Below are 17,368 nucleotides of genomic sequence, written 5' to 3' on the forward strand. Positions count from 1 at the left end.
ATTCAAAGTAAAGGGTTATATAAACGGTCAGGTTTATGCCATCAAGCAGATCAAAGGGAATATTCCTCACAATTGCAGTTAATTTATGTCATTTGAAAATGTAATTACCTCGTGATTATTACCTGCTTTACACAGTTCTATGTTGTATTTTCAAGAAGCAGTTATGCTCTAGGCTGCTAGTGGACAGGAGCAGTAAGCAGACTGGCTGTAATCTGAACCGTGCAGTTCTTCCTCTGGCACATGCCCTGTTCACATTACAGGGTGGGTAGAAGTGAGAACAGGAGTTGCATATTTTGCTTCAGTAGTTGTAATAAATCAGTGAATTGGTAGAGATTCTCCTGTTTCTAATGGAGCTAGTTCTCAGCATATGTTTCAGGCTGTTAATATATGTATTTTGCAGGATGTGTACATTGGTAATGAAATACTTTCTATCGAAAAGTGTTGTGTTTTCTTGTATATTTTTTTTTCTAGGAAACCTTGACTTTAAAATAATCTTTTAGAAACAGCTGTGTAATTTAATTTATTTGAGGACTGCCAATAACTGCTTGAATTATTCTGTAGATGATCAGGTGAAGCTGGGGTTAAATAGATAAAGAGTTGGTAGTGGTTTTGCCCAAAGTCTTGTTTAAGCCTCACTAGTCTTCTGTTTTTTTCCTGTAGCAGTTTGACAAAATTGCCTTTCCTACCAGCAGCCTGTTAGGTGCTGTGCACAGAAACAAAACCCTATTGTTTTAGATTTTCTTTCATATCATGTAGGTGTCTATGCCATACCACCCACACAGTAAAGCAAGTGAGCTGTGAAATATATTCATTGTTAGAGTACAGGGGAAATGGAGGCAAGCAATCAGCAGTAATAATGTACGACAGCAAGGGGAGGCTGCCAACATTACCTGCATTATTTCGGTTGCCTTTTTCATTATAGGTTCGGGAAATAGGCAGCAATTCGATTATGGCATGATTTGGGATGGAATTGCTTGCCGTTCACTGACCCTGTCACAAGGGGATCAAATGAGAAGTCAGCTCAAATAAAGTTTATAGTGCATTAACTGGACCAAGCATTGCCTAGCCTGGGAGCATGATTTTTCATCTTCGAGGGTTTTGTAACTGCTTCTCAGATATATTTGTACCTTAAGGCGAGGGTTTGGGGGGGGGGGGGGGAGGAGGGTGGAGGAAAGAGGGGAGGTGAAAAAAAAAAAAAGGATTGGCTGAGATGTATAGGAATGAGCTCGTTGGCCAATAGTGTACATTCCCCTCCCCTCCCATGTGCAAATCTCAGCTCTCTAGCTTGTGAGAAGCAGCATGATTAATAACACTGAGGGAGCCTGCCTGTTGGATTATTAATTTTCCATCCCTTTTCCCTTCTCTTACGCATACCCCTGATGCTTTGCCTTTTTTAAAAAAGCTTTTCTATTTCTTTTTTTCCTCTTTTTTTTTTTTTTTTTCCCCATGGAGCTAACCACTAGCCACTAACATTCTCGTGGCTATCCAACCCTGCAAGGGCTTACTTCACAGTGGGGTGAGTTTGTATATTAAAACAGGGGATTCAGCCAGAGCCAGGAAGCAGCAACAAGAAAAAAAAAAAAAGAATAAAAATAAAAAAGGAGAGAAAGCAAAAACATCCCTGTGACGCTTGATTACAAGTATAGTTGCCTTTAGCTACAACTGCTAAAACTATAGCTAATGCTGACCTAGGAGGCAAAAAATGTCTGTCTGCTAGTTCTAGAGGGTACTGCACTGCATGGGCAGATAAACATTGTTTCTTATTATTCAAACTGATTAAAATTGGCCCTTGATTGCATAGAGAGGGTGCAAATTGATCGGAAATGGGAGTTAATGATAGATAATTTTTCTTTTTTTTTGGTGATGCTCGTGTTTTTTTCCTTTTTCCTTACACAAGGCTTTTACAAGACTCATTAGACTGTAAACAGTTTTTGTATTGCAATCACAAGTATATCATTAAGTTTTACGATTTTCATGGAATAAATATGATAAAACTACCATTAATAGATCAGTAGTATTTTTAGTGGGGGAGTTTCATGCCAGCTGAGGACATTGGAGCCGAAATTTGATGCAATGGGAGCTAATGATGTTTACACGTGCATGTGATACCTTGTGGTTCTCGCTTTTGATTCGCTGACCAGGTCATGTGTCCAGTCTATATAAAGGAAATATGGGATGTGGGAGTTCCATTTGGATTTCAGAGGTCTAGATTTGATTGGTTTTGTGAAGGTAGCATGTTATAATACTGTGCAATGCTTTTTTTTTTTTTTATTTCAAATTAACATGGCAGGATTAAGAAATTTGCTGTTGTTAATTCACAGTATAATACAATGAGATACCCAAGAATTTCCTGTCTTGAAACATATTGCAGCATATATATACTTCTTAATTAAGTGGTTAATTAGTACCAAGTAATTTTCATAAATATAACTATACATTTACATGTGTATGTATACATACAATTGGTACTTCTGTGAAAGGAGCAGACAAGGTAATGCAACAAGAAAGCTGGATTTATGTCTTTTTAGTGGAGACAGGATGGGGTGATCTACTTTTTTTCTAATTTGTGCTGTACTTGTCAAGTGATGAGAAAACAAGGAATACAGTATAGCTTTTGGGTATTTTTATAATATACATATAAGAATTGATTTTCTTTTTTTTTTCCTGAATTTGTTTTCTTATTTTTCTCTCGTGATTTAAAAGCATTGTTACAAGAGAGACAAAAGATTTCCTACCTAATAACAAAAGCAGTGTACATGCAGGCATTCTGAACATACGTCTTCAAGCTTTTAGCTGAAAGGGAATATTTTATAAATTTTATGCACTTTTTCATGTCACTCTTTAAAAATATATACTGTAAACAAGCTAATATAATGCTGTGTCAGAATTCAATGTATTTTATTACGTTTAGTATTCCATATGAGGTCTTAAGTGGCACACACATCATCATTCTTAATTTTTGATGGCTGCCTATTGGGAATTCTTACCTTACCGTGGAAGAACCTATTTAGTTCCTGGAGGGCAGTTTACAACGTTGTTACAAAAATACGGTTTTCAGCTCAAGTTTGAGATGCATGGAAAACCTGTGAGCAGTGCTTTTTATTTTGGCTATTTATTGTTAAAACCTGTAAGTTATCAGTACGGTAGTAGAAGAAATTGTCATTGATTACTGGGCCTTAATTGTTTTTTATTCCATTAATGTTAGTGATCCCAAGTTTTGATATGCACGAACACTGTGATATTTAGTGAATTAAAAACATTGAAACTGTTGTGGCTTATTATTCTTAAACCACTATTGGTGATAATGCCTTTTATTTTTAAATATATGTTCTACTTTTGATTTTATAACAGAATTACTCCCATATAATGCTGAAATATTTAAACATGAAAACAAATATTTTGAGTCCAGTCCCACTCGGATACTTGTATGTGATATTTTATCTTTTCATCTGTTGTTGCTGAGTAATAGCCTGACATGTATGTGTCAACTAATGCCTTATTTTGACAATTAGCTACTGTAATAGTAGCTTTGAAAAATGCCTTATGCTAAAATGGTCTTTTTTTTTTTTTTTTAAGAATGGCTGAATATTAATTTTGTTCCTTTTGATACCAGAAAATTAGGTCATGTTAAAGAATAGAGGGAAATGTAATTTTTTGATTGAGCAGTTGAGCCAATGGTCTTGCAAACTCAGACTACAAAGGAAGAATAAAACTTTGTGATCTCTAAAATGCTAAACTGGTATCATTTATTGAGCATGTTGAATTTTCACCACAGCAATTATAGATTTGTCAGGCGTTATGAAGCTAGTGCATGTAGTCTTTATTGAATTTTGTAATCTAATGTAGTGTTACAATACATAAAAACTTGAAGCCAATATCAGTGTCGGTAAGATTTTTTTCTATATTTGCATTTTTCCTTTTGTTAGTATTTTAAACTATTTTTTAAAATGAAACAGAACACTTAAAGATACTGTTATGACTTTTGAGCTTTCTAGAAGAAAATCTATCTATAAAAATAACTGGAAATAAAGTAATTGACAGGAAATTAATCTGTAACAACTGCTTGAAAATATGTATTTGGTAGGATCTCTCACAGCGCTCATGTGGAACAGTATTGCTGTAGTATGGGCACTTTCACCATATTGTAACGGTGACAGATTTGTCTGTAAGTCTGCCTCCAAACCATGCAAGTCTTAGCTTATCTCAGTTTGAATTCAGTGTTGAGACACATGTATCTAAATCTTGGTAATCTCAAGAATGTACAGCATTTGTGAGCATGAATTATTTATTATTTTTCAGCCTTCAATTGCTTTATTATTTATGTACTTAACTGTTCTATCCATCTATCACAATCACATCTCGTGATAAAAAGAGCTTCCTTGTTTCTATAGGTCGGTATTTATGATGTGTCCACAGTTCTAAAGACTACTGTTAGTAATTCCTAAAGCTCTTAGGGAAGTGATTAGGGAGTCATGATTGCTCACAAATTGAGTCTTTTTTCTGCTTGACACTGATCCTGTGATAGTCTCCCCACTTAATCCTCACTAGCAATTTGCCTATAGTTGCAGCTAACAGGAGGTGATTAGAGGGGAGTTGCCTACTGCCTTTTTACTTCTGTTGTAGTAGCGTGTTAGACAGGGGCTAGTGAATCAAAGCTGTTTTCCTATTAACTCAACACCTCCTAATGCATTAGAGCCGGTTTTATCTAATAACAGTGTTCAGCTTCTAGTGCTATTTTAATGTTGTTTGGTGTTCCTATTAAAACATTGCAATGAGAATTTTTAAAAATAGAAAACAGTGTGAAACAGAATACTGAAAGATGAAAGCAAAATAATGAAACAAACAGATCTCATCTTTATCATTGTGTGCATGTAACCCTAACTAACATTCCTGACAATTTTCACTCTGCATCAATAAGCAAGTAGACCCTAATTTCTCTTTGCATTATTTAAATTGCAATCCTGGCGACAGGTAACTGATGTAGTACTTCAGAGGTGATGATACAATATGTTTACAAATGAGAACAGCATCAATGAGAAGGTGATAAGGAAAGTAACTTTTCCACGTATCAATGACAATGAAGAATAAGATGTGCCTGAGTAAAAAATTCATAAAATGTGTATTTTTTTTTGACGCACCTGTAATACATATCAAGTATTAGTTGGCACGTATTTTATTGGTATGATGCAGAATATTCACCCTGAAGTCTACATTCCTTAGCATTTATGAATTTTATTTTAAATATTTAAAATACTTAGCATTGTGTTCTTTATTGCCAGAATTCCTCAATTTTGTAATTCATTAGTTTTAAAGAAACTATAATAATGGATTAAAAAGACCTCTTTAGTGACATACAGTCTCAAAATGTCCAATAGCAAGTTGACTTGGGTTTGTTTTTTGCTGTCAGTGAATTAAGTGTCCTTTTCTAGGATTCACAGCATGCATCAAGTACAATGCATATATATTGCATAGTGTTTCAACTGCAATTTCTTGACTTTATGGAGCCTACCAGTGAGGTAGGTGTTAAAGCTACATTTGTGTTACAGGCACTGTAAATAAGGTTACCATCAAGTTACAATTGCTAGTTCAAGTGCAGAAACACAGAGGTGGCAGCTAACAAGCACATCTCCTTAGTTCAGGAGATTGATTGAGGAGTAAGGTACAAAAGAGGTGGCATCTGTAGTTATTTCAAGGTTTATCTAACAATCTCTGTTTATCCTTACAATTTCTTTATCGCCTTTCATTGTTGGGGTTAATTTTGTTGATGATAAATTGTTTTTTGTTTGTTTTTTACTTATGTATTTTACAGGATATAATGTGAGCAGGTTATATCTTAACATGCATTAGCAAATTGAAGTAGAGTGCTAAAAATGTAGGAAAACACGTAGTAGCTAAGTGTTGGCTCTGACTTAGTCTGTTCATCCTGGTGAGAGTGACAGAAACATCAGAATGGTCACCTGCAATCACAGTTGCCTGTCTGATTTGATCCTGTAGGACAAGAACAAACAAAATTGCACAAAATTTTCTGCTTTTAGATTGTTGGGAGATTGGTTTATTCATAGTAGACACTTTTAGCTAGATAAATGCATCTTGATATACTGATGTCATAAAACGTAGGCACAGTGTCATAGGTTCTGGAATTTGTTAGAAGTGTATCATGGATTTTGTAGGTACATCTTCAAGCACACATCTTCTCTTAAAAACAACCAAGATGGCTTAGCTCTGTGTCAGAATGATATTTTCAATGCTTTTGTTTATTTCAGAGAAGTGCAAAGTACGAACAAATTCCATTGGCGTGCTTATGTCTCTTTTCACTTGCCTGGCAAAAGTGGATAGAACAGTAACAGTAGGTCACTCCAAAATCACTGTTCTTTGTTTTTCATTTCCCATACTGCTGTGTTCTTGTATGAAGCTGCCAGCTATATAGGAAAAAAAAAAACACATCCCTGATAGAAGGTGCTCAAGCCAAAAATTCTTGTGTCAAATCCTTGGAAGCATTGGCCTGATCATGAAGAAATCCAAGCTGTAACTGAATTCTGTTATGGATCCCACTTTGCAGGAGGCTTTTGATGAAGAGGAACTCTGTTATCATTCAGTATTTACATTTTGTCTGTATTGTGCTATCATTTTTAATATGAATATGCATGCAAAATGTACCCCATACGTTTCCATAAGCAAGCCAAGTAATAACACTTGTCTTCTCATCAGGGAAATGGAAGTCAGATGAAAAACTATGTTCTGATGTATGTTAGTTTGTGTTCCCTTTTCTATTTGGCAAATTTTAAACTTTAAAAATGAGATAAATTATACAATATAGAAGCTGCTGAGCTTCTGGTATCGTTAAGCCATAAGCACAAAAATGCCTTTCAGAACTATTTCTGATTTTTTTTCATTTTTTTAAAGGTACTAAATACAGAACCGTAGAGATGTATATAGCCTCTTCATATGTTGCTCTAAGCTACTGCCTGTCAGGCCATCTCTCTTCCACAGCCATAACACTGCTTAATAGCCACGCCTTTGAAGTCTGCTTTGTTTATTTTTGTAATTAGTGTACTTATTAATAAGTGAAATATGACCAATTAATCTCTTAAAGGACACTGAACAACAGTTTTCAGTTCCTTTTTTTTTTCTGTGCCATTTTCATAAGAAAAGGAGGTTCTTTGACTTCCTGAAATTCTGTTGAAACAGTTGAAATTTTAAATTTCCGGAGTTATAATGGCAATATATATATATATATATTTAATCTAATGAGCTATTAATTGTGATAGAACAAAACATTATTTTAGGGCTTTAAAACTTAAAGATAGTATTTATCTAAAAGGTAAACTTCTATATTTCAAGCCCTACCTGGTGTAATGAAGTACAACATTTCTCCTGAGGCATGCTGTGGGATCACAAGTTTAGGTGGAGGCACATCAGAGTGACTTCCAGTTCCAGGTAACCTGTCCATGTCCTCAGGCTGTGTCAGGATGAAAGCTATGGGCAGGCAGTCTCCTCTCCTGCAATCACTAGAAAGGATACCCGGGTGCATCGAGTACAAAAAGACAAAGACCACAGAGCGTGTTTCAGATCGAACCTGCCCTAGAACATGTCCAGAACCAGAGGAAATCACAACTGAAGCACAGCTCTATTTATGGTTGCAGGCACTCGAAATTCCTGAGATATATGGTATTGACGTGTAGTTTCTTTTCCATATATGTCAGTGAATCATCTGTTAGCACATCAATGTTATAGTTCCTTCAAAGTGCAGCTCCTTGCTTTACAGTGACTGTTTAAATAGCATTGGGATGTTTTATTTGCCTCGTCCGTGGTTTTAGGATAAAAATGTGGAAACCGGTAAGAGGGGGGAAAGCCTGCTTTGGTAATTTCCCCATGAGAAAACTTAGTTTGGTCTCTAAGGGTGAAATTGAATTGTTTCATGCTGAAGTACCACAATTAATACAGATTAGGACAATCAGTGACCTTTGTTTGTGCATCTTCTTCTTTAATGGTCAGACTTTAGCGTACCTGATTGGACTTGGGTGTCAGGTCTTCTAAGGGTCTCATTTCTGATGAAAGGCTTTTACAAATCCCAGTGCAATGGGCAGTTCTGTCATTGGGCCCCAGGCTGTACCTCAGCAAAATCAGGTCTGTGGCATTCATGTTATTGCAATTTTGGGGATGGGGAGGGAGGGAAGGTTTCAATGAATCCAAAAATGATATGACTGACTAACCATGGCTTGTATTTTCAGTAATACTGGAATATATTTATAATCAAATTCTAGAGAATTACTATTCTTTTCAGCACATCTGAAGTTACAGCAAACCAAAGCATCTCTAGCACTGTTTTTTTCTTTTTTTTTTTTGTCCTGTAGTAGAAAGAGCTCTGCAAAAGGCCAACTGAATCTTCTTTTGTATGCGCAATTAGTCTCTTGCATAGCTGCTTTCTGGGGAGAGTGGGAAAATCAGAGCCCATACCTCATTCACCTGTAAGGAGAAAAAAGATGTCACCGCAAATGACTAAGGAAGCCCCACCCTTCCTTGTACCTGATAGGTGTTCATTGAACCAAATCCTGAAAATCATCTGGGTGAAGCTAGCCTGTTTGCTTTTGGGTTAATTTAAGCTAAGTCAGTTTCCCAGTCTTGTTCACCTATATGCATTCACAGGGCTGGTACCTGCGAGTGCGCAGTGCAGTGGTTGGTGTGGGCAGTTAGAAACTGGATGACGGGAGCCATCTTTCAGAAACAGTATCTGCTCTACAATATTATCACTGAACTATGGCATTATTAAATAAAGGGAAGAAGAGGAAGAAGTTCATGGGTAATTCTGTGGTTTCTGGTACATTTTTATATACCCTGTTAGTATATTTAAAACCTATTTAAAAATACATACTGTGCTAGTATAAATGCAAATCAGGACAGCTCAGAACTGTGTTTGGAACATTACATGTCCTGCACAGGACATTCTAAGTCCTTTCTAACTTAAATGGCAAAGATGATGGTTTTGGACAATGGCTAGCTGTTAGCATGTAAGTTATTTACTGGAGAATTGATTCTAGCTTTGTTAGAATGTCTGAGAATTCTAGCACTACATTTACTTCTTTTTTTTCTTTAAATAAGCTGGGATACATAATTGGATACACTATTCAATACTTTATTCTTCCTGAAATTATCTGTGGTTTGCTTGTGGAAGTGGATATATGTAAAAAGAGAAACAAAACCCCAAATAAGAAAGCAACATTGACAATGTAAGGCAGAAGTTATTCTGATAGTTATTGCAAAACATTATTCTGTTTATATGAGAATATTGAAATTTCTAGAAAGTTTCAAGGATATTTTTCTTGCTTGAATATTATAGTATAGTTTAACAACCATAGAAATGTTAATTTATCAAATTTTTGTTGGGATTTAGCTATTTAAAGTAAAATTGTAGCAACCCCATTGCTTGTATTTTAGAGTGTCTTTTGTTCTTCTGGTCAAGCATTCTTCTTCAAAATTGACTACTATCAGATATTTCAGGGGCAAAGACTGAATAATAAGTAGGTAAGAGATAATATGCTTTTTGCAAAGATTTTACCTTCATCTTCTGCAGATAGATACTGATGTAAAGTATAAAATGTAATATCCATATGACATCTGGGAGTTTTTTTCTTTTAAAAAGTGTAATTGCTTCTCCATGTCAACTTCATCCCTTTTGCTCCTTTCTGAGGTCTTTCCTTAAAAGCATCTGAGTTCTTTTATGAATTTTGAATTTCCCTGTATGTAAAAGTAAACCTTTTTTGTCTGACAGTCCATTTTTACCCCTTCTCTGACATACTATGTTTGTTGTTCGGTGTTGAAGAGAGAGAGGGAAACACATATTTACTATTTAGAATATTACTTCATTAAAAAGTCCTAAGCACAAGGCATTGTTAAAGAGGGATTACTTTGTGAAGAGCCAGCCTAAGAAAACAGAAAAGTTTATACAGTTAGCATGGCTATCCTAACAATTTTGTTTACAGAGACATCAAGGTTTGAATTTCCCATCAGCAATGAATCTATTTCTTTATGATGATAGAAAACATCAGATTTTAGCAGGGTGTCTAAATGGAAGATAATCATATCTGTAAATGCTTGTTGCCTTTTTCTTGAATACTTTGAAAAAATTACTTGGTTTCAGTAGTTCTAATAAGACTTTTTATATACTTCTTTACATAGAACAGTAGAAGGTAAGTGTATTTATTTTGCTTCCTTGTGCATTGGTTTTGTTTCTTTCCTGAGAGACTTTTTTGGTTACCGTTTAGGTTGTGGGAAATTTGAGAGATTTGGCAGTGTGAAAGCTATAGGCAAAAATTGTTCTTCAACCCCGTCCTTTGAAAGTTCCCTGAAGATAGCAGGGCTTTGGGGATGTAATTCTGGCATTCAACTATACGACTGTAAGGCTGATGTAAAGAATTTTTCTTCTGTGATAGGCTGAATGAAAGTTTCTTGTGCCTGGATACAGGCACGTGAGAAATGTGTTGGTCTAAACCAAAATAAATTTGGTCTGCCAACTGAGCCAATAGTCTTTGGAGAACTGGTGTAACATGTGCCCAGTGAAAGATATTCCAAGTAAATGAGCAGTCATATTCTTAATTTTTTGTTTCTGAGTGCTTTAACACTAGATCTTCATGCCAAAAAAAAAAAAAAACAAAAAAAAAAAAAACAAAAAAAAAACCTCTACTTTTTATACATACCACAAATGGACAATGTGAGGATGTACAGTTGAGGAAAAAAAATAGAATCATGGGTTATCTGTGTTGGAAGGGACCCACAAGGATCGTAGAGTCCAACTCCTGGATCCCCAGAGGACCACCCAAAAAATCAGACCATGTGTATGAAAGCGTTGTCCAAATGCTTCTTGAACCTGTATTGGATCTACCCAATGCATTAGAGAAGAGACTCTTGGCCTCTGAGAGCCATTGTGATCTCCAAAAATCCATTTCAAGTATTCCTAATACACCCTACTGGGGCTCTAATACAATCTCCTGTGGGTGTTTCCACAATCCACTGAGACCACCTCTTTTCTGGACTCACTGTCAGTCAGGTGGTGTGTCTGAAGCTTAATATAACTTATTCCATTACTGTGACAGTATATGCAGTAGCTTGCATTTGCTCCACCAGCTGTCTCATTGTTCTGATAAAATATAAAAACAGTATCCACTTCAAAAACATAATAATGGCAGAATTCTGCTCCTTGATCATTCAATATGTTGTTTTATCAGGTGTATTTCTAACGTTGTGAAACTCAAGTTAGTGGAGGATAAAACCAGTGTACATTACTAAATGCACAGAACACGTATCTGTCTCAGGAGGTCTCTAAGTTAGAGTAGAAGCATTTAAGTAGTGCACTTGAAGTCTTAACAGTCTAATCAAAGAGCTATTAGTAGTTCAGGCTTAATTTTTACAAAGACAAAGAAAAAGACAATAAACTATCAGAGAATGACCCTCCATAATAATACAACAGTTCAAGTTGTTGTGTGCATAATTCCGTTATCTTCCTGCTTTTCTCTTCTGTTGTGCACTGCTCCCTTTGCTCCCTTATTAGGGGGTCAAATAATCGACGTCTCAAGTTATTTGCCAGGAAAAATATGGTGCATGATTGCCAGGGAACATGATATTGATATTGATGACTTCTTCCTCCTTACTCTAGGGTACATGTAGCTCTACTTTACATATATATTTTTAGCATGGTTTTACAAATTGATTTTTCTTAAATAGTCTGCAGTTTCCTTTCATATCAACATCCACTGTATATGGAGCATCTGATATACATTGGAAGAAATGGTGCATTTTACGTTAGATGTTTTCTCTTTGTTGCAACTAAAATGGTTTTGAGCAGTTCCAATATCTGCTCATCTTTTATTAGCCACGGATCTGTTGTTTTCAGCTCTCCAATGCTTGTGTTCCTGTAGGCTGGATATCATATCCCCACTTTGGAGACCTCTGGTAGCAACTGTTGCCAGCAGTTATATTCCTCCTGTCTATATAGAAATTGTAGTTATATCCCATAATTCTGTAACAGTAAGTAAAAAGAGATCATACTAATGACTGAGTAATTTATGCACCCCGTTTTCGGAAATGGGGCACATAAACTTTTTTTTTTGGTGACACTTAACAGGATCATGTCAACAGGTCTGTCCTTTTCAGAGAAATGAAAGGGACCTGGAGATTTGTTATAGAAGTCCCCAGAACTGTGTAGTAGTGCTACCTGTTATTTCACAGAGACATTAAAAATCATGCTCTAAATACCTTATAGAAGTCTATTCTACATAGTCTTCTGTTATTTTCAGAATACATTATATAAGGTTGTACTAGCAGCTTAGTACTTTGACCCGTCAGTGTTAAAAGTGACATGTATATTTTTGTAAGCATATCCAACGCAGAGATGTAAGAGTTGCCTTTTCCTTGTTTGAACTCCCAAAGCATCTCTTCTGTATGTTAATAATAATAATAATAAATCATACCAGCTTGTTAGTACTTTAATCTTCTATTTATTTTTTTCATCATATCAAAATATCAAAGTTGATTCTTTCTGCACCTATAGAGAGGAAGGTGACTATTTTGTTTAGAGCTGTCTGTTACATAGAGGGATAGCAGTGTATTCATATTATTGCATGCCTTTATTACATATTATTACATGCCTTATATATATTGCAACATAACTACTTTTTCCAGGATCAGCTTTGTGTTGAATTGAAAGGCCTTTTCTGTTAACGGGAAGCATTATTTAGCAGTGCATTGAAGTTGGAATGGACATAAGATCTGTGACTCCTCCACCTTAATTTCTGTCTCAGCATTCAGGAAATAGAGTTAGATTTCTGTTAAACAGCAAGAAAAGCCTGTGTGTTGATGCAAAGCAGAATTGTTTTATCTCAGCCGTCTGTTCATTGTGGGAAACGATAGCATGGTAAGTAATAAAAGTAACAAATAACCATGATGTCTGAGTTGTCAAAAGATATGTTTAATTTGCTTTGCATATAAGTTTGAATGTTCCAAGTTTGTGGATTTGGAAAGCACCTCGCCATAAACTATCCAGAAGTTTAATTATCTTATTCTGTTACGTTAAATTACTTAACAGCTTCTTCAAAGATGCTGTTCTGTGTTTGAATAAATACAACATGCAAAAATGTGAAAATTGCTTTTAGTATGATACCCAAGTGGGAAATAGTGGCTTTCTGGTGTCATATTTTGAAGAGTTATTTAAAGATGCACAAAAGGACACTGTCACTCTGTTATTAATGTTAAAAATTGTTGATGCTTTGTGCAGTGTGTTTTTCTAATTAAAGGAAAGCTGTAGAGTACCATTTCCATAATCGACATGGGAACAGAAACTCAGCAAAATTCCATGTATTTGCAGTGAAGCTGCTCCTCAGCAACATAAAAATGGCTTTTATAGCATAAAGGCTGTAATTAGAATAAATCAAATCAGTTGGAAATGATTAAAGCCAGAATAGGCTAAGCTGCCTTCTAAATATTTGTCTGGAGATTAGCCCTACTCTTACAGCCCCTGAGAAGCATCTTTGATTTACTTATAATGCTTGACATGGCAAAGATAATCCTGCAGAAGGCAAATGAACACAAATTTAGATGTGCTGTTAGGCTCTCTTTGTTGATTTGACAGGAGGCAGCATATTGGAAGTGATGTTAGAGAGAAATGAGTATAGGGTCACATTAGACAAATTGCTTAAAAAAAAAAAAGATCATCAATTTAAATTATTTTAAAAATGTACTCATTCTTTGAAGCTTTTAGGATGCACTTTAGAAGTCCATGTGGAATAATTTTCCGCAAGTCTGTGCGACAGTTGATGTGAGTCTCATTGTATTTTAAATTATAGTCCTGAGATGGAACTTTCTGCTTGTTGCTTGTCTGACATCAACTATTAAAATACAAGTAAAGCTTGACAGGTATAAATTTGAAGAAGAAAAGAGATTATGTAAGAAGATCAGAATTGTTAATATTAATCAGCTAGTTTTAGGAGAATGGTGATGTGCTATATAGAACAGTTCCAGTAAAAGAACAAACAAGCACACAAACAAAAACCAGACAATGTGCAGCCAGTTTCTTACTGGCACCCCTTTACTGCACTTTTGATAGCCTGAGAAGAAAAGAGAGAGGGAACTAATGCAGTTGATAGATTGGAAGCATGGACTGGCCATTGCATTAACTTGTAGATTTAATGGCATCTGCAAAAAGTAACTATTATGAAAGCCAGCCTGTATTTTCAGATGATGAATCTCAGTATCAGTGTTAATGCTTGATTGCATATGGTGTAATGATACAGAGAGGTGAAAAATTGTGAAATACATAAAACTGGAGGATTAGAAATTATTTTGAAATGTTTGATTTATGACAAGAATTTGACTAATTTGTACTTCATGTAGTTTTCCTCTCATTTATAATCTCAAGAACACCCCGAACTTTTTGTTTAGTTGGTGAAAATGTAATCAGTCTAATGTATTCTCTTACTGAATTTTAAACAAGACCATTAAAACTCCTTTAACGTGCTAAAGTAAGCTTCAGAGAGGGTTTCCATTTCATCTTTATTGAACTGAGGCTATAGCACTCTTTCCCTTAGCACCACAGTGAGAGGCTGTCAATAATTCAATAGCCATGGCCTTGATGGGCCAAGGCCTAACTTAGACTTTAAACAGAGCCAAGCAGCTTGTCAAAGTGTGATGTGCTGTCAATGCCTGACTGATCTATACTGCATGAGATGTATCCCTGGGAATAAAAAGAAAGCAATTTTAGAAGTAGGCCTAGTGTGAAGCACCTGTTTGTTTGGAATTTTTAATAAGGGAAGGTTGTGTTAGTAATGAAGTTCAATGAAGCCATTGAGTTTTTGGTTAGAAGACCCATGCTAAATTCCTGTCTAATAGAATTGGTGCGCTTCCAAGATCTTCAGGAAAAGGTGTCATGATATTTGTAAATATATAAGTGCCGTAGAGCAAGTTCACCAGGAGAGATACTTAAAAGCTAATAACAAGTAACTTTGCTTAATCCAAATTAACTATTTACATCTTTCAGTTTTCTTGATATATTAATGTTCAGTATTGCAGTAATGGTACTATGGCCATTTGTTTTCACTTTTTTCCACACACCTAAACTGACATATATGATGCATTCATATAATTTCCAAATGCTCTGCATTGAATTTCCTTGTATTTTATAGTCCACTTGGAAGCTGAAAAATTACTTGTTTTTCTAAGATAATAGCTTAGGGAAAAAAAATATGGTAACTAATTGTATTCTAGTTCTCTTACATGTTTTATGTAAATGTATAAGCAGAATTATATCTAAGGTGCCTTTGAAAAGGTATAAGAAAGCTTAAATGAGACTTTCCCATATTTGTCTGAAAACAAAAAGCCAACATTTTTAAATGTGTATTTAATTGTTTTTAAAGCATTTTAATTTCACTCCTCCTGTTGCTAAGCTTCTCTTATGATAAGATTTACAGGAGAAAAGGAGAAAAGTAACACTCCTATTCTCATTTTAAATGCGTTTTTGTCATCTTTTTCTTTACAAATTCCTGTTTTTTGAAGATTCCATATCTACAGAAAGTTTTATGAGACATGTATGTTCTCAGCCTTCAAGTAATGTTTTAACAGAGACATAAGAAACTACTAGAAAAATAAATGAGGCTATTTTAATGCTTTAGAAATGCTGAAAACTTGAGTTAATAAATTTGATGGTCATTTTTTCATAAAACTTGGCTTATTTTAATTTTAAATAACTTTCTCCCTAAGTTCTCATTTTTCATAACGTTTCAGTTTTAGTATTTGGTCTGTGTAGATGAGATTGTAACTTTCATCTGTTGGGGGAGAGGAGGAAACACAGCACAATCGTAGAATCAAAGAATATCCTGAATTGGAAGGGACCTACAGGGATCATTCAGTGCAACTCCCGGCTCCACACAGGCCTACCTAAAAACTAAACCATATGTCTGAGTGTTGCCTAAACACTCAGTTCTTGAACTCTGGCAGGACAGAATAAAACATGATTGTTTCTCAAATAAGACTTTATTTTAATGATACGTGTGCCTCATGAATGTACACTAATTGTGCCCCCACTGAAGACTGTTGAATGGAGAGATGGTGAGATTTTCGTTAAAAATGAAACAATCAAAAAAGGTACAGTTCTTTTGCTATGTTGTTCCATAGCCTACTCAGTAAATGGTCCTCATCCGTTTCAGTGCAAAGTAAAACTGATTTGCTTAACCTACAACTGGGAGTCGTGTATATGCTAGGACTGCTGATCTGTGTGAGAGTTTGTTTTGATGCTAGTCAGTCATACTGTATATTGTCCAACTAGGCAACAATTTTTCATGAAACAAGCTTCACTGCCCTTCAATTTACCTACAGTGGTTGAGGTGCTGTGTGCTCATTGCACTTGACAATGTAGAGCAATTACACTGGTGCAACACTTCTTATGGCAACAGCATTTTTATTACAAAAATTTCGTGACAGACATGTCTGTGGCAGTATCCCAGATTGTGGGATATTTTTGATTCTCAGTGCATTACACAGAAGTAAAAAAAAAAAAAAAGCGAAAGAATCCATTTTTAACTTTTGATTTTGAAACATGTTGTACACCTTGATACTGTATTGCCTTGAGTGATGGGCTAACGACTGTGTGTGAGGTTGTTACGCACAATCATAAATGAGCTGAGGCTGAACTTGAATAAGAATGGATCCTGTATATAGTGCTGTACACTGAATATAAGGATGGTGACTATATGTGATTGAATATTAACATGCTTGCAAAAATATTAATTTAAAGACACTCCGTTGAGATTGGAGTGAGATGTAGGGGCTTGGTGACTCAACGGGTGTTTATATTCTTTGCTTAAATGCTTAACTGGGCAAGTAAGATTTGGTTGGCTTTTAACAGAAGGTCTGTGGAAGTATTGGAACACCCTTCTTGACCAGACTATTCTTTGCTACTCTGAACTTAGAAGACACTCTGCAATGTATTATATGTTATCTGGGTATATATCTGTATCTGAATAGTTATGCCATGCATGTGACAGTAGCATTTGTTAGAATTAAGTTCTTCTAACTCCAGTTGGAGTAGTTGACCTTTGAGAATGTGTCCCTATGGGGTTTTCCCCCTCAACTGTGTAAATTAGTCAACAGGTACAGTGCAACTCTCACAAGCTTTTGTCAGTAGAAGTCTACTTTTTTTTGCTGACCATCGTAATTTCTCTGTGTAGGAGAAGTAAGGAAGATTTTACAATGAACACAAGATAGTGTGATCACTAACGTTCGTAACTGTGGATAACCTTGATTTTCAAATGCTATTGATGGCTTGTAGACATTTGAAATAAGGCTATTAATGTGCATAACTTTGGGCACTTAATTTAGAAAGTAC

At 35.4% G+C, this 17,368-nt stretch overlaps 1 protein-coding gene across 17 annotated transcripts in view; it reads left to right on the forward strand.

Moving 5' to 3' along the window:
* RBFOX1 (RNA binding fox-1 homolog 1) overlaps positions 1 to 17,368 on the forward strand; it is an 868,680-nt gene that overhangs the window by 657,926 nt on the left and 193,386 nt on the right. Inside the window, exon 1 of one of the 17 annotated variants that reach the window (XM_080557055.1) lies at positions 1,531 to 12,907. The exons of the other annotated variants lie outside the window; for them this stretch is intronic. Within the exon in view, the coding sequence (XP_080413181.1) occupies positions 12,905 to 12,907 (3 nt within the window). The 5' untranslated portion in view covers positions 1,531 to 12,904. Of the gene's footprint in view, positions 1 to 1,530; positions 12,908 to 17,368 lie in introns of those variants that run through there. 17 annotated transcript variants of the gene reach the window in all.

Source organism: Anser brachyrhynchus (genome assembly GCF_964034855.1).
Source record: "Anser brachyrhynchus genome assembly, chromosome: 15".
Taxonomy (NCBI): Eukaryota; Metazoa; Chordata; class Aves; order Anseriformes; family Anatidae; genus Anser; species Anser brachyrhynchus.